Source organism: Sorex fumeus, unplaced genomic scaffold (assembly GCF_029834395.1).
Source record: "Sorex fumeus unplaced genomic scaffold, SorFum_2.1 ptg000072l, whole genome shotgun sequence".
Classification (NCBI taxonomy): Eukaryota; Metazoa; Chordata; class Mammalia; order Eulipotyphla; family Soricidae; genus Sorex; species Sorex fumeus.
In genome coordinates, this window is record NW_026606129.1 from 16,685,043 (window position 1) to 16,704,151 (window position 19,109).

The 19,109-nt window shown below is 39.5% G+C and overlaps 1 protein-coding gene across 1 annotated transcript in view; it reads right to left on the reverse strand.

Moving 5' to 3' along the window:
* COL6A6 (collagen type VI alpha 6 chain) overlaps positions 1 to 19,109 on the reverse strand; it is a 120,909-nt gene that overhangs the window by 65,913 nt on the left and 35,887 nt on the right. Inside the window, exons 18-19 of the mRNA XM_056129320.1 lie at positions 10,585 to 10,650; positions 7,223 to 7,276 (exon numbers count right to left, since the gene is read on the reverse strand). Of these exons, the coding sequence (XP_055985295.1) occupies positions 7,223 to 7,276; positions 10,585 to 10,650 (120 nt within the window). The remainder of the gene's footprint in view (positions 1 to 7,222; positions 7,277 to 10,584; positions 10,651 to 19,109) is intronic.

Genomic DNA, 19,109 nt, shown 5'->3' on the forward strand with positions numbered 1-19,109 from the left:
CATGCTATTTAAAAATGCACTTAATTTTACTTGGATTTAATTAAAAAATGAAAAGAATTGGAAATGTCAAGGGATAAGACTTCTTGACAATAAGTAATGTACATTAATGAAAAAAATGAGGTTAGGGAATGTCTGAATCTTAGCCTAGGATGAGAGGCATCTCTACAATGTTTAGAGCCCTCCAATAAATATGAGAATACAGTATGTTTTTATTATTTTTATATTCTCATTATTTCTAGGGCTGGAGCAATAGCAGAGTGGTAGGTGTTTGCCTTGCCGGCATGGCTGACCAAGGTTGGATTCCTCTGTCCCTCTTGGAGAGCCCAATAAGCTACCAAGAGTATCTTGCCCGCTCGGCAAAGCCCAGCAAGCTCCCCGTGATGTATTCAATATGCCAAACACAGTAACAAGACGTCTCACAATGGAGACGTTACTGGGCCCACTCGAGCAAATCGATGAGCAACGGGAGGACAGTGCTACAGTGCTATGATTTCTAGATGGTCAAGTGTATAAAATAACATTTTGATCTATTATTACAATTTTTATGGCTTAACTTTATTTCTATACATAAAGGGTTCCAAATTTATTATCATAATATTTAAAAGGGCTGGAGCGATAGCACAGCGGGTAGGGTGTTTGCCTTGCATGCGGCTGACCAGGCTTTGATTCCTTCATCCCTCTTGGAGAGCCCAGCAAGCTACCAAGAGTATCCCATCTGCATGGCAGAGCCTAATGTACAACGGGAGGACAGTGCTACAGTGCTAACGTTTAAAAAAAAGGTTCATGGGATTTATGTGGCCTGATTCTTGGAAGCCTTGCTCATGCTGATCAATATAAATCTATATACTTATAGAGCAGCAGTGTGATCATGCAAATCCTGGACCACTCAATTCCCTGAGAACTCTAGTCATTCTGCTATTCCTCTTTAGCACTGAATGTTGTAAAATGGATCAAAGACAGATTGAATATTCTCTTTTCTGCTTAAAAATTTTCCTGATTCTCTCTCTACATAGTAAATTTAATATTTTCAGTAGAATATGTCTCACTATTGATATTTTTGTTTCATTTTTTGTTTGGTAGTTTTTCAGAGTATGCCTTTTCTATCTGCATTTTTGAGCCTTTGCTTCATGTTATCTTTTAGAACACTTATGATTTTTTTTCTGCATTTCATTCAGTCTGTTTACACTGGTGTTGCAAATCATACATTTGCTGGCTCTCCTTTGTCCTTATTCCATATCTATTACTGCTTTTGTGTTTCTAGCATCCACAGATGTTTGACTTAATTTCAGTCATTTATTCTAATTCTTTTGTTGTTTTCATCTATCTTGGAGTGCTAATTTTTTCTTTTTACTTGTTTCACAAGAATAATCAGTTTGCTTTCTTCATTGTCTTGTCAGTTTTTAAAAAACACACACCTGTCATTATTTTTGTTCAAAGAGCAGTCAGGCTGCACTCAATTTTTTTTGATACACTTGAGAGCTATTTGCCAGAGATTCCCTGCTCTTTCCTGGAATAATTCATTTTCTGACAAGAAATTTTTCCATTTTCTTGTGTTGTTTTCATCTTTCCTTGAAACTTTTATACATAGTTTCTTATTATTTACATCTAATAAGGAATATTATTAACATTTATAATTATTAATCACTTTGAATCGGATTACAATTTACTGAATAATTGTAAGAGAGGTATCTGGAGTTTCTGTTAACAACTTTGATAGTGATATATTTTCTCAAACACTTTCTCATCAAATAAATTCTTTTATCTTATAGCTACCTTTCTTTTTTAAACTTTTTGTATTTAAGAAATTCATGGCTTACACTCAAGATCCCTTAAATCAGAAATTCTTTGCCTTCTGTTGGTCATTGTTTCTAATTCTCTCTGTATCTTCTGCTACGTTGATTCTAAGTGATATAATCACGGTCACATGGTCACAGTCCTTCCATTATTCATTGATTTTCTCAAGCGGGCCCAGTAATGTCTCCATCGTGAGACTTGTTGTTACTGTGTTTGGCATATTGGGTAGCTTGCCAGGCTTTGCCATGTGGGCGAGATACTCTTGGTAGCTTGCCAGGCTCTCCGAGAGGGGTGGAGGAATCAAACCCGACTCGGCTGGGTCGGCTGCACACAAGGCAAATACCCTACCACTGTGCTATCGCTCCAGACCAATGCTGATAATAGACTTTAAAAACAGAATACGCTTCAGTTTCTCATTATATCCATCTCCTTTGTCATCCTGTTTTTACCATTATACCTTTTTCTTACAATCTGCTGTACCCCTGGATTTTGTTCATTAGCTTTTGCAGGACCATGTCAGCATCTTGCAAAGAAATCTTATTCTCGTTTGAGGTCTAAAGTTGTATGTGTTAAGTCTCCATTGCCTAGCATCATATTTTGAAAGTGGACCATATGCACAAAGGAAAAAAAAAGAAAAATACAGTAGATTTTAAGAAGTGGGAGAAGTATTACCATCAGATGTCCTACTTTTTAGCTTTCTCAGACTCTTCTGAAAATTTGAAGAAACAGAAATTTTCCCAAACAGTTTTTATAACTCTGACACTGAAAATAGGCAGAGATGTTGCTATAAAAGAAAATTAGAGATAATATTCCTGATGAAAAGAGATCCTCCACAAAAGCTTAGCAAACTGCAACTAACAATGCATCAGAAAAAATGTACACCATGATCAAATGGGATTATGGGTGGATTAATATACTCAAGTTAATCAATGTCATGAATCATATGAATACAAGGAAAAAGAAGAATTACATGATCAAATAAATACTTTTTTAGAAAGCATTTGACAAATCCAGTATCCTTCATGTAAAAAAAAATACATCTCTTATCTCAATGGACTAGGAAAAAACCCCTTAATATAATGAAGGACATTTACCACAAACCTACAGCTAATTAATGATATTTCCCCATAATGCTGGGCTGGATTGATAACACAGTGGTAGAGCATTTGCCTTGCACGTGACTGGTGACAGAACCGGGTTGGATTCCTCCACCCCTCTCGGAGAGCCCAGCAAGCTACCAGGAGTATCTCTCCCACATGGCAAAGCCTGGCAAGCTATCCATGATGCATTCGATATGCCAAACACAGTAACAAGAAGTCTCACAATGGAGATGTTACTGGGCCCGCTCGAGCAAATCAATGAACAATGGGAGGTCAGTGTTACAGAGCTATACCATAATGCTCAATGGTGTAAAACTGAAAGCCTTTCCTCTAAAATAGGGCACAGTCTTACAATTATTATTCATCATTGCATTAGAAATACTTGATAAAGTAATTAAGCAAGAAATAGATATTAGGATGTTCACATTGGAAAATAAGTCAAACTATTAATATTTTCAAAACCCTAACATTTACCCTAAAAAATTCTAGAAGCAAAAAATTTGTACACTTGGGTTGGAGTGATAGTACAGCAGGTAAGATGTTTGCCTTGCATGTGGCTGACCTGGGTTCAATCCCCAGCATCCCCTGTATCCCCAAGCACCGCCAGGAGTAATTCCTGAGTGCAGAGCCAGGAGTATTCCCTGAGCATCACTGAGTGTGACCCCAAAAGCAAAAAAAAAATCCCCAAAAAGCAAACAAAAACACTTGTACACTAATGGGTAAAGTGTACTTATACACTACAAAATAAATGTTTAAGAATTTGATATTATTTCTTAACATGCAAAGAATGTAGTACAAGAGAGACAAATCAAATGGAAATAAAAATGCATGCCCTTTTCATGAACCAGAAGGATTAACATTTTTACAATGTTATGATATACAGATATACTATATACTATACACATCCTACTGTATATAGATTCGTGCATTCCCATAAAAATTTTCATGGAATTTTAAAGGACACAAATAAAATAATTTTAAAATTTATATGGTATAATAAAACTACCTTAAATATCAAAGAACTCTTGGGGGAAAATAAGAGAGACTTCTTGTTCATCAAATTTGAATTATATTGTAAAGCTACATTATCAAGAGTGTGTGGCACAGGAACATATAGATTCTAACTGAGATAGAACTGAGAGTCCAGAGACAAACCTCAAGTATGTGGGCAGCTAATCTAGAAGATCCTGTTATATAAAATGGGTCAAGGAAAGCCTCTTCAATAAATGGAGCTGGGGAAACTAGTCAGTCACGTGCAAAAAAATAAATCTAGATATCCTACACCATATACAAAAGTCAATTGAAAAGGGCTAAAGATGTCACTATTGGTGCAGTTAGGACAGAGAGGGACCACTATGCCAATGGTAGGTGGAAATGAACACTCCGGACAAGAACTGATCACTAAAAGGAGGTAAAGTGATATACATGATAATATTTTAGTACCTGTAAAACCACAATGCCTAAGAACTAGAGGGTATCATGTTGAATGAAGCAAGTCAGAGGGCAAGGGTCAAATACAGAATAATCTCTTGCATATATGGAATATAAGAAAGTAGTTAGGGAAATAATATTGGACAGCTGTCATCATAGGTCTTGAGAGTCAACCTGCAGAACTGAGTTGGCAAAGGGAAAAGGTAGGGGAATGGAAGAACAACTGGTGTTAAATGGAGGAAGGAAGTTGATACTCTGGTAGTGGGTGTAGTGTTGGAACATTGTATGCCCAAAATTCGTCTATTAACAGTACTATAAATCATAGTGCCTGGAATTTTTTTAAAAAATGGGGAAAAAAGTAAAATAGTGACCAATGCATTACTTATCATCACTGATGGCTTGACAGTTGATATTTTTTAGAAATCTATTTTTTTCCTATTGAATTTGGAGAGCTGTACAAAAGGCAAATGACATGAAAAACACCTTGACTTTATTGCTTAGCTGCAGTCCTACTTTCATTCCTGAAAGATACCTCTGAATCTATAACTCAAGCTGGGACTCTCTCTGGAGTCATATGACTTCAATAATATAGAGTGATACTTAAGCTCTAAAGGGACCATAGCTTCTATAAAACACAATCAAAGTGAATCTCTCCTGCCAGGGTTTCTTGGATGATATTCTTTATGTTCAAAATTTTTTCCTGGGGTATGTAAGATGGCTACACCCTATTAGAAAGTGAAATAAATAGCGAATACATTTCTTTATCTTCAGCTGCAGTAAAACAAGAGTAATAAAGATTTTCCCAGCAAATTCTGCACATTTAAAATGTAATCTCTGTTCTAATTTCCAATTTCTCAGCCTTGCAAAGAGGAGTGAGTTCCAAGATAAAAAATATTTCCTTGATGGAGTATTATAACTGGTTCTATAAACTTCTGCTCAGAAAATATAATGTATAATAAATACATTCAACCAGTTTTTATTTGAGTTCAATTTTCAGACATAGTTTTTTGAGTGGCTGGTACTGGAAGTTGGAGAAAGATAAATAACTAAATAAAATATGATAAGAAATGATGAAAAATGAGAAAAATATATGTATAATTTAGAACTCAATGTAGGCATTGAATTTTTATTTTATTAAAACAATCTCTTGTCTTTGGATGAAGGTTTTTCTTCCATCATGGTGTGTTCTTTCAAGAAGTCAAGCACAGAATTTTTTCAAATTTTTTTTTCTTTTTGGTTTTTGGGTCACACCTGGTGATGCTCAGTTTACTTCTGCTTTGCACTCATGAATTACTTCTGGCAATGCTCAGGGGACCATATGGGATGCTGGGAATTGAACCCCCGGTCGACTGCATGCAAGGAAAACGCCCTACCCACTGTGCTATCACTCCAGTCCCCAGAATTTTTTCAATTTTTAAAATTTTTTTTCACTGATTGAATTTCTGTGCTTTACAATATGGTTGATGATAGTTTCCCATGTACATAATTCTAACACCATACCCTCCCCAGTGTACCCACCTCCCTTCCCCAAAGACCCCAACACTCATCCTTTGGTGTGTATCAATACTTCCATTGCCTTTGGCTCTTGTCTTCGGCTCTTGTTGCTACCTTGCTAAGCACAGAATCTTTTTGAAAAATAACTTACCAGGAACTCAGCTCAAAGATCTGGAGCACATATCTTGTACCCAGCACCAAAGAGCCCAAGCAGCACTCCATCACAGGGCCACAACTGCCAGACACATACAGCTGGGAGTGGTCCCTGGACTCCCTGAGCACTGCATAGGAGTTGCCCAAAATAAAAATAAGTAAAAAGGACTCACTGAGATTTCTTGGCTATATCTGATCAGTGAAGCACCAAGGTAAATCCTTGGCAACACACACACACACACACACACACACACACAGAAACAAAACAAGACCTTAAAAAGTGCCATAAGCAAGTATCTTGATTTTGTACTCATTTATTTATGCCTATAAAAGCATGTTTTCAAACTGAGCCCTAATTAAAGCCATTCAAGTATATTTCATTTATTATGTATTATATTTTCAGTGCATAAATTTATAAACCAGCTATTATGCTCCACCAAGGAAATAGTTTTGTATCTTGGAACTCTTCTTTGCCAGGCAAAGACAAAGTCAGTAACAGCTGACCTCCACTCAGCCTGACTTTTCTAAGTAGTCCTGATAAGGGAGGGAGAGGAGTTGGGATTTGAAGCAGCATCCCTGATGCTTTCCCAGGACTTTCTTAATTTCTCCCACCACCAGCCAGTATCTTTTTTTTTAATTGAATCACCATGAGATACATTTACAAAGCTTTTATGTTTGAGATTCAGGCATACAATGATCGAACACCCATCCCTCCACCAGTGCACATTCTCCACCACCAGTGTCCCCAGTATACCCATTCCCCACATCCCATCTCTCCCTCTGCTTCCATGGCAGACAATTTCCACCATACTCTGTCTCTATTTTGGGGCATTATGATATGTAATATAGATACTGAGATCAGCCAGTATTTTTCTGCCTTTGTCTCAAAGGCTTGGCCATCTCTGTTCTCACAGATATCTCCAGTTGGCTTATCCAAAGCAGTGATCCTTATCAAAAACATTCCTCTCCACCCCCCCCACCCCGCCCCCACACTCCCCAAGTTAACCATTTCTGTTGTTTGTTTGGTTTTGTGCCACACCTGGCAGTGCTCAAATCTTACTCCTGGCTCTGCTCTCAGGGATCACTCCAGGAAGGATCAGGGCACCACACAGGTGTAGGGGATCAAACCTGGGTTTGTTGTGTGCAAGGAAAGAACCCTGCCCCTGTACTACTTTTGGGCCCACAGCCAACCATTTCTTTCACAATACAAGCCACTGGGTCAGTCAGTGTTTGTCTAAAAGGGTTCTTACTGTCTTTCTTCCGGAGCCTGGGGGTCCAGGGATGCCTTGACTGCCTCTTCTTCCCTGTCAGATAAACAGAAAAAAATGGGTGATAGTAATTACATAGTACATCAAGCTTTCTTGTTAACTCTGGTTCATGATGTTCAGGGAGATTGACAGAATCACACCAACTGGACCAATCTCCCTCCTTAGGATGAAGTCATAGCTGCACTTAACATCAGAAAGCCCATGTCTGTGTGGATAATGAATAGAAAAATGGCAAAAACCATGGTAAAGACAAAGTGGTCCTTAGCTCAGTACCACTTGCTAACTCTAGTCTAAAGTACAAGTCAGAGCATCTCCATCCAAACATCTCTGTCATGTTACCACAGACGGGATCACTGAGGAATGCTGTGTGCCAGGTACCTTGGCCTTCTTGTGCTGTTGGGTCAATGACCAGTGTAGATGAACAGCCAGAGAAGAATAAAATTTCAGGACACACACTTCTTCCCAAGATAGAAAAAAAGAAGACGAGAACTCTGAGTTACACAAGGCTTACATTTACCACCTCCTAACAGTGGAATGAGTCATTTGTGGAAGGTTTCTCATGCTGTTCAGTTGGACCACTGAAGTCCCACCAAAATCTTAAAAAGAATATCTAGGCTACGTCTTATTTTTCAGGTAAGCAAAATAAGAAACATGCTCAAGGCCTATAGGGCAGTATGGAAAAATCCTCACACAGGACTTTGACTTATCTCCCCAAGCAAAGTTCTCTCCTAGGTGAGATGTCTAGAAAACTCCCTTACAATTAAAATCCAGAGATAAGCATTTTCAGGAAAATAATTTTTTTCTTCCTGAAACAAGGATTTTATAAGATAAACCCCAGAGAAGATACCTGAAGGTATGGGCTTTTGAATTCTACTTATCTTTATGACCATCCTATCCTGAATTTTTCATTTCATTTCATCATCCTGTTATTCGTCGATTGCCTCGAGCAGGCCCCAGTAACGTCTCTTTCATCCTAGCCCTGAGATTATATTCAAGGCTATTTAGGAGAATGAGACCCATCATTGTTACTGGTATTTGGCATATTTGGTACGCCACGGGGAGTTTGCCAGACTCTGCCCTGTGGGCAGGCTATATTCGATAACCTGCAAGTTTGTTCTGCCCCCGTGCCTGGGTGTTCCTTCCCTCCCCTTGGAGGGGAGCGGGTTGAGCTTTCCTCCCCCCCCCGACCAGGGCTCCGGCAGCCGAAGACCTCCAGGACCAGCAGCCACCACCATGCTGAGACCACTCTCCGCAAACATGAAGGTACTGGCAGAGGGACAAAGCCACGCGGGTTCCGGGGCCGAGACCTCCAAGCCTACTCGAATTGGAGTCCAGCATCTTCCACCCAGATCCTCCAAATTCCAGTAGGCGGGGGTCACACCCACCACCTGGCCCCCTGGCGCCGTGTAATCCCATCAGCGGCCAAGACTCAGAGACTATAAAATCCAGATCCCGGACGAGAACAGTGCAGTCTTCTGCCCCCGCGCCTGGGTGTTCCTTCCCCGAGTCCCTTGGAGGGGAGTGGGTTGAGCTTTCCTCCCCGCCCCGACCAGGGCTCCGGCAGCAGCGGAAGACCTCCAGGACCAGCAGCCATCCTGAATACATGTAATGATATCTAAATCTGCTGCTGTCCTTTTATCAGGTAGATAAAGTGGCTTTATCAGGTAGATAACAAGATAGAATGGATTTGTAGGCGTGCAGATGTTGGGCCTGGGAGGTCAACAGTTCCCTGGTTAGTATAGTTTTTGTTGTTTGTTTGTTTGTTTGGGTTTTTGCGGGTTATACCCAGCAATGAATGCTTAAGGACTACTCATTTCTCAGGGTCACTCCTGGTAGTACAGTGCTGGTGATAGAACATAGAGCTCTAGACATACTGCTTTTTGTTGTTACTTTAATCAGCTGGCTCTACATTTTAAGTTAAATCTTAACTTAGATGATTGCATTTATAAACAACGACCTGAAGGGTTTTTAGCTCTTCTGAGCAACATTTCATTGAAATGTTTCTGTGTGTTTAAAGGACAAAGGAGTGTTTTGGGTTTCAAGGGGCTAATGGTAAGTCATTCTCTGGCTGCCATGCCAGGGTGGGGTGGGGTAGGGTGGGGTGGGGTGGGGAGCACGGATACCCAGTGCAATGTCCTTGAAATTTTGGGGAGAGCCCAGGAGGAACTTTATCATGTGGGTCTAGAAAGTGCTGACTCTGATTTTTTTTTTTTCTTATTTGGGTCACAAGAGGTAGTGCCCAGGGATGCAACCCGGATCCCACATACAAATCATGTTTCCAGCCCTTTGAATTCTGATTCTTTTTCCTATTGCAAATGATGGTGTGGCTTTTTTTGGTATTGATGCTAAATTTTGAAACTTAGATGATCATCGGGCTAGAGCAAAAGCACAGCAGGCAGGGAGGGCATTTGCCTTGTATGCAGCTGACCCAGGTTCAATAGCTCCATCCCTCTCAGAGAGCCCGGCAAGCTATCTAGAGTATCCACCCCCCATGGCAGAGCCTGGCAAGCTATCGTGGCATATTCAATATGCCAAAAACATTAACAGCACGTCTCACAATGGAGATGTTACTGGTGCCTGCTCGAGTAAAATCGATGAACAACGGGAGGACAGTGCTACAGTGCAGACCTCAAGGGTATTATTAATGAAGCTAGTTGCCCTAAATTCATGAGATGGAGAATGTTTCTTTGAATCCTAAAGTAGGAACAAAGGAGAAGTGAAAGTAAAATTTTTTTTTTGCTCCAAAATATCATTTGTAAATGATATTAATTAAATGTTTTATTCATTTTGGGGCCTTCCAAGCATTGTTTAGGGCCCACCTCTAGTAATACTGAACCAATTGTTCAATGCTTGGACCTGGGGCTGCTGGGGGTCATAAGGAACACACTCTATGGAGGTTCGGGGCTCTGATTACCCAGAATCATACTTGTGTCCTGCTACATACAAGGTATGCAGCCTTAAGCCCTGACCTATCTCCTTGATTCCCTAAAATAGTTTTTTTTTTGTATAAATTATATTCACTGTGGTTCCAATTTCTTTTTCTTTTTCTTTCTTTCTTTTTTTTTTTTTTTTTTTTTTGCTTTTTGGGTCACACCCGGCGATGCTCAGGGGTTACTCCTGGCTCATGCACTCAGGAATTACTCCTGGCGATGATCAGGGGACCATATGAGATGCTGAGAATCGAACCCGGGTCAGCCATGTTGGCTGCAAGGCAAACACCCTACCCGCTGTGCTATCGCTCCAGCCCCTGTGGTTCCAATTTCTTAATACACATTTCATATTCCATGCCTGAGAACCTGAACCTCGCAGTCTACAAGTTTACTCGCAAGTGGCCACATAATTACTTGTCTTCCACGTTCTCCTTTTGAGCCTTTGGATCCTTCTATGCTATTATCAAATCCAGGATCTCCCTAAAAAATAAAGAGAAACACAGGTCTTTTAAATGTCATTTCCTTAGAATAAATCTCACTCCACCTGCCACCTTCTGCCCCACCACAAACTGACAGGTCAAACTCATTTAAAGCCCAAATGGATTAAAATTATCAACATTTTCTCAGTGCTTTGTTTATCTTCTGTGCTTTGAATTCTCACAAGAGTGAAGAAGAGCTGAGGGGACCATGTGGGGTGAAGGCAAGAGCTCTAGTAGGGAGGCATGGTCCAGGATGTTATGACTGGGGTTCCGTACAACTCCAAACCTGGAAACTGTTTTGGTATCTGTTTTGCTACTATTGTCCCCTTTCTTGATTCACCCTTTCTTTCTTAGGACCTGGCAAGTTAAATCTTGAGGACTGAGAGCTTTAAATCACCCCACCTTTGGGAGCAGAGGAACGAAAGGTTTGTCTTAAATTTGTATTTATATTTCAAATTTGTATTACATTTGAGATGAATTATTATTCATTAAAAGGCCATCTAAAATCTAGTAGATAGAATTTTAACCATCTCAAAGTTTTTTTTTTTTTTTTTGCCAGAGTGATCATAAGGCCCCAATAGGGTAACAGAAGCAATGAGCAAAAGACTGTGGAATCTGACAGTAATTCCTTTTCCTCCTCCTAGATGTCTGTTTTCCTGATCCCCTACCTCATAAGCTCATCCAGACATTTTTTTTTTGGTTTTCAGAGAATTCTGGAAGCTCCTTTCCCAAATGTTTTCACAAATATTTCAGCAAGAAATACACATTGTGGGATATTGCCCTTAGGCGACCAACCTAAAACTTTCTATCTTAGAGAGTTACGACAACAAACAACAGTGTCACCATGATATCTGGACAATCAATTGAGCCAGTCAATTCTGTCAATGTCCAATAAATTGAGAGAGGGTGGCAATTACCCTTCCCCGCTGAGCGCCAGCTATAGGACTTTTTATCTGATAGCAGTCCAGATTATCTCCATGAATCAATAAACAATTTGAGATCACCAACAGAGACATGTCATTATTCCAGATACTTAGTAAGCTTTTTAAATTGTAGTTTAAAAAGTAGTTTCCACATTTAGAGCTCATAGGTCAAAGGAATGAAAATGCTGGGCTTAGAATTTTCTTTGTGACTGTGAATATTGAAACTTAACTGAAAAGTATTTCTTTCCACTCTGTGTCAAAGTCAAAGATAATTTCTCTTATTTTCTATTTCACTCTGCTTAAATATTTGCAAATGCTCTAGGCAGGACATACCTAAATTAAAATGTTAAAAAATTGTTATTTGGAGACTCCTGACCTGACGGCGGCGCCCATCTCATCTTAATTCCAGGTCAGCACAGCTGCCGGCTTGCGACCCTGGGACCTCCATCTTTCCCTGCAGGACCCCAGGTGTCCCCCGAGATGCCTGAAGAGAAGCAGTTTTGAGCGTCTGCCCTGCCCTCTTCACTCCTGACCTGACGGCGGCGCCCATCTCATCCCAAACCCAGGGTTCTGTAGAGGCGTGGCCTCCTCAAAGTGGGCGTGGCCTCAAAAGTGGGCGTGGCTTAATTTCCGGCGGGAGGCCGCTTACGCGGCCGCAGGTTGTTTTCCCACACTGAGGAACCTAGTCCCCACGGAATCTAGTAACCCAACCTACTCAGCAATATGAAGAAACAAAGAAAATCTCCAACACAAGGGGAGAACAACGAAAACAATCTAGACCATCCTGTCAATACAGCTCACCTAAGGGACCTCTCTGACGTAGAATTCAGGTACGAAGTCATCAAGATGTTCAATCAACTCAATGAAACAGTCAGACAGACAGCCAGTAACACCACAGAAAAAATCGACAAATTACGAGAAGAAATGAGGGCAGAAATGTCACGATTAAAAGATTCCATAGATGAAATGAGAAACTCAGTTTCTTCTCTTAAAAATAGAATGACCACAGCTGAAGAGAGAATCAGTGAGCTGGAAGATCAGCTGCCACAAGCCAACACGCAACAACAAACAGTGGCAAGGGACCTCAAAATGGCTCTACAGAGAATCAGAGTCCTAGCAGATGATTCCAAGAGGAACAATATTAGAATCATGGGACTACCTGAACCTCAGGGAAACAATCCCAATGAAAAAAACACCGTCAAACAAATCATTGCTGAAAACTTCCCAGAGCTGCACAATGCAGCCATTCAGGTTCAAGGAGCCCGAAGGGTGCCAGCTAAAAGAGACCCCAACAAAAACACTCCAAGACATATCATACTTAGAATGATCGATACTGCCGATAGAGACACAATACTGCAAGCAGCAAGAGCAAAGAAGGAAATCACATACAAAGGAGCATCCCTTAGATTCACAGCAGACCTATCAGAGGAAACCCTACAAGCCCGAAGGCAGTGGCGAGATATAGTCAAAAAACTCACGGAAATGAATGCTTTCCCAAGAATACTCTACCCGGATAAACTCTCCCTCAAAATCGAAGGAACAGTACACTATTTTATAGATAAACAGCAGCTCAGGAACTTCATAGACTCAAAACCAAACCTAAAGCAAGGCCTAAAGGGGCTACTATAAGAAAAGACAAATCCTACAACCACAACACACCCGCACAGAAACATGACACAAAACCCCATAACCATTCTCTCTCTCAATGTCAATGGTCTAAATTCACCAGTTAAGAGACACAGAGTGGCAAAATGGATACAGAGACAGAACCCAACATTCTGCTGCCTACAAGAAACTCACCTCAACAGCCAGAGCAAACACAGACTCAAAGTCAAAGGATGGAAAACAATCTTGCAAGCACACAACTCCCTCAAAAAAGCTGGGGTGGCCATACTAGTATCCGACAACATTAATTTCACCTTGAAAAAGATTAGAAGGGACAGTGAAGGCTATTATCTCTTCATCAAGGGATACGTACAACAGGAAGAATTCACACTCTTAAATGTATACGCACCTAATGAGGGAACAGCTAAATATTTAAAACAACTGCTAACAGATTTTAAGGAGGACATCACTACCAGCACAGTAGTACTTGGAGACTTCAACATCGCCTTATCACGTCTGGATAGATCAACACGAACAAAACCCAGCAAGGAATTATTGGCTTTGAAAGAAGTAATAGAAGAGAAAGGGCTTATGGACTTATACAGGGCTTTACACCCCAAAAAGAAAGAATACACATTCTTCTCCAGTGCGCACGGAACATTTTCCAAAATAGACCATGTGCTAGGACACAAAACATACCTCAACAGAATCAGGAAGATATAAATAGTATCAGCCATCTTTTCAGACCATGATGCACTGAGGATAGATGTGAATTACACACAGTCACGGAGAACCAAATCAAACACCTGGAAATTAAACAACTCGATGCTGAACAATGAGTGGGTCAGGAACGAAGTCAAGGATGAAATCAAAAGATACCTGGAAACAAATGAGAATGAAGACACAAACTACCAGAACTTATGGGATGCAGCGAAAGCTGTATTAAGGGGAAAATTTATAGCTCTGCAAGCCTATCTTAAGTCGATAGAACCGATGCACATAAACAATTTGACCTCACAGCTCAAGACCTTAGAAAAGGATCAACAGAAAGAGCCTAAATCAGGCAGAAGGAAAGAGATCATAAAACTTAGAGCAGAAATCAATGACATGGAAAACAAAGAAACAATCCGAAAGATCAATGAAACCAAGAGCTGGTTCTTCGAGAAAATAAATAAGATAGATAAACCACTAGCAACACTCACAAAGAAACAGAGAGAGAGAACCCTAATAAATCGAATCAGAAATAAGAATGGGGATATCACAACAGAAACTAAAGAAATTCAAGAGATCATCAGAGACTACTTTGAAAGTCTCTATGCCACGAAACATGAGAACCTGGAAGAAATGGATAAATTCCTGGATTCCTACCATCTCCCAAAGCTGAATCAAGAAGATATAGAGTACCTGAATAGACCTATTCACATCAAGGAAATTGAAACTGTAATCAAAAGTCTTCCCAAAAACAAAAGCCCAGGCCCAGACGGATTTACTAGCGAATTTTTCCAAACATTTAAAGAGGACTTATTGCCAATTCTTCTCAAGCTTTTCCAGGAAATTGAAAAAACAGAAACTCTCCCAAACAGCTTCTATGAAGCCCATATCTCTCTAATACCAAAAGGAAACAAAGACACCACAAGAAAAGAAAACTACAGGCCAATATCCCTGATGAACACGGATGCGAAGATTCTCAACAAAATACTAGCCAATAGAATACAACAACTCATCAAAAAGATCATACATCATGACCAAGTGGGATTCATCCCAGGGATGCAAGGATGGTTCAACATTCTGAAATCAATCAACATAATCCATCATATCAACAAAAGAAAAGATAAAAATCATATGATCATATCAATAGACACAGAGAAAGCTTTTGACAAGATCCAGAACCCATTCATGATGAAAACCCTTGCCAAAATGGGGATAGAGGGGACTTTCCTCAATATAGTTAAAGCCATCTACCACAAACCTACAGCAAACATCATCCTCAATGGGGAAAAACTGAGACCCTTCCCCCTAAGGTCAGGGACGAGACAAGGATGCCCACTCTCTCCACTACTGTTCAATATAGTACTGGAAGTACTTGCAATAGCGATTAGGCAAGAAAAAGATATTAAGGGCATCCAGATAGGGAAAGAAGAAATTAAGCTCTCACTATTCGCAGATGACATGGTACGATACTTAGAGAACCCTAAAACCTCTACCAAGAAACTCCTAGAAACAATAGGCTTGTATAGTAAAGTGGCAGGCTATAAAATCAATACCCAAAAATCCATGGCATTCCTATACGCAAATAGTGAAAGAGAAGCAAGTGACATCAAGAAAACAATCCCATTCACAATTGTGCCCCAGAAAATCAAGTATCTAGGAATCAGCTTAACTAAGGAAGTAAAGGACCTGTACAAAGAAAACTACAAAACGATACTTCAGGAAATAAAAGAGGGCACGAGGAAATGGAAAAATATCCCCTGTTCATGGATGGGGAGAATCAACATCATCAAAATGGCAATACTTCCCAAAGCACTGTACAAATTCAATGCAATCCCTATAAGGATACCCATGACATTCTTCAAAGAAATGGAGCAAACACTCCTGAAATTTATATGGAACAATAAGCCCCCACGAATAGCTAAAGCAATTCTTGGGAAAAAGAAAATGGGAGGAATCAACCTCCCTAACTTCAAACTCTACTACAAGGCAGTAATAATTAAAACAGCATGGTACTAGAACAAAAGCAGAGCTGCAGACCAATGGAACAGAGTTGAATATACTGACATTTCCTCCCAAACATATAATCATCTAATTTTTGATAAGGGGGCAAGAAAAGTGAAATGGAGCAGGGAAAGCCTCTTCAATAAACTGTGCTGGCAAAATTGGACGGCTACATGCAAAAAAGTGGGCTCAGATCTCTGCCTAACACCATGCACAAAAGTAAGATCAAAATGGATTTATGACCTCAACATCAGACCAGAATCCATAATGTTTATTGAAGACAAAGTCGGCAAAACTCTCCATGATATTGAAGCTAATGGTATCTTCAAAGATGTCACGCCACTGGCCGAGCAAGTGAAAACAGAGATAGACAAATGGGACTATCTTAAACTAAGAAGCTTCTTCACCTCAAAAGAAACATTGACCAAAATACAAAGACAGCCTACAGAATGGGAAAGGATATTCACCAAGTACACATCCGACAAGGGGTTGATATCAAGGATATACAAGGTACTGGTTAAACTCCACAAGAAGAAATCACCCAACCCCATCAAAAAATGGGGTGAGGAAATGAACAGAAACTTTCGCAAAGAAGAAATTCGAATGGCAAAAAGGCACATGAGAAAATGCTCTACATCACTAATCATCAGAGAGATGCAGATCAAAACCACAATGAGATATCATTTCACACCACAGAGACTGGCCCACATCCACAAGAACAAAAGCAACCGGTGCTGGCGCGGATGTGGCGAGAAAGGGACCCTCCTTCACTGCTGGTGGGAATGCCGGCTGGTCCAACCCTTTTGGAAAACAGTATGGACGACACTCAAAAAATTAGAATTTGATCTGCCATTTGACCCGGCTATAGCACTCCTGGGAATATATCCCAGAGAGGCAAAAAGGTATAGTTGAAGTGACATCTGCAATTGTTTGTTCATTGCAGCACTCTTTACAATAGCCAGAATCTGGAAAAAACCTGAGTGCCCAAGAACAGATGACTGGTTAAAGAAACTTTGGTACATTTACACAATGGAGCACTATGTAGCTGTTAGAAAAGATGAAGTTATGAAATTTACATACAAGTGGTACTACATGGAAAGTATCATGTTAAGCGAAATGAGTCAGAAAGAGCGGGATAGACACAGAAAGATTGCATTCATCTGGGGAACATAAAGCAACAAAAAGGGAGAGTAACACCCAGGAATGGCTGAGATTAGTACCAGGAATTTTGCTCCATGAATGGAAGGCCAGCCACAGGCTCTAGGTGAAAAGGAAGCTCAGATAGAGAAGAGAGTACCAAATGAAGGGTGTTGTGAGGGCCCTCCCAGGGTGGGAGAAGCATGCTAAAAGTAGTCGATAGACCAAACATGATTGCCACTCAAAGCCTCTCTTGCAAAACACAGTACCCAAAAGAAGAGAGAGAGAACAAGGGGGAATACCCTGCCACAGAGGCAGGATGGGACGGGGGGGGGGGATGAGGGTTGCGGGGGGGGATGCTGGGACCCGTGGGGATGGATGACGGGCACTGGTGGAGGGATGGGCACTTGATCATTGTATAACTGAAACCCAAGCACAAAATTTGTAAGCCTATAACTGTACCTCATGGTTTTTCACTAATAAAAAAAATAAATAAATAAAACAAATAACTGCGTAAAAAAATTGTTATTTGGTGAGAAAGAAGAGTAAAGAAAAGGAAGGTAAGGTTCAGATTTTATTCCACTAGATATAAAAAAAACCTCTTATTGTGTCCGACTCTGAACTTCTGAAAAGTTGACATTAATAAAACATGCACCACCACATTCTTTAGAGCAGAACATCTGACATTGCTTGTGAACCAGTTTTTCTTCAGTATAAATATATTGTCTAGTCAATTTCTATGTAACTGGACAAAAGAGTATTACCTAGAAATTTGTGGCCAAACATGGGTTTCTAATAATAATAAAATCTAAATGATGGGCCTTACTAAACTCTGAAGCTTTGAAAAATGACCTAGTTCTATTTCACTTCAGTATGGTGTTAGATTTAAAAATATACATTTATATGTCTATAGATGTATATATATTTAGGTCAAAATTGAAAATTGAAAGCAGCCGAAATCAGCACTGATGTGATTAGAAATTTTTCCTGAATAAGCACAGTTTTAGAAATTCATGCTTTTCACATGTAATCCTTTAAATTCTTTTTTTACAGAAAAACTGATATGTGTTCTATTTATTCTATAAATCTTGCTCTCATGAATTTTTCCTGAAATAGAAAAACACAGGGATTTGTTTTGAATTTGAAATACTAAGGGCCTGGGATGAATTATTATTCATTAAAAAGTCATATAAAATCTAGTAGATAGAATTTTTAACCATCTCAGAGTTCTATTTTTTTGTCAGAGTGATCATAAGGTCCCCTTGAGCACTTCTTGGTGGGACCCAACATTCAAAAAAAACTATTTCTTTTGAAATAGAAACAAATTTGCACCCGGGTTTTATGAAGAAATTATATAAGCACATGGGCAATTATAAGATAATCAGGTGAGCTATGATTACAGCAAGTGACAATTTTATATAGTCACAACCCATATGAATAATTATCCATCATATATAGATGTCAGAAATGTCTTTATATTTGAAGAACTGAATTATCCTTTTTTTGTCAATTTTTTTAAACTTCTAAATAGATGATGTTTGGAAGTATGAAAACTCTCAGGTTGCCAGACTTTTATTAAAAAATATTACTTAGGAAATAATGTTGTCTACAAGTGCAAAGTCCTATGCTTTTTAAAATAGAATATTAAAAATGAAAAATACTAGTATGTAGAAACATTAGCATTTGTCAAAATAAATGGCAACAAATTCTCTGATTAGCCAATTATGTACTGAAGTATATGTTATAAAAAGACACAAAGTTCCCAGTTGTTCCATATTCTTCTCAAGATTTTGTATTGTCAATATTTGTAAATTGTAGCCTTTCATATGTGTGTTATAAATATAGAATTCTGGGACACTGCTGGCTGGGGTATAAATCTGTACTTTTTTTGGATGGGGGGATTTCTTATAGAGTTTAGAAGAATATAGTCATGCAAGTTTTAATTAAAAATTTTTCTCCTACAAAAGTATATGCCTAAAAGGAATGTGTACAAAAGTACTCCAAAAGCACAAGAATGAGCACAAGAATGTTCATCATAACACTATAATAGCACAAGCTGAAACATCCCAGACATCTGTCAATG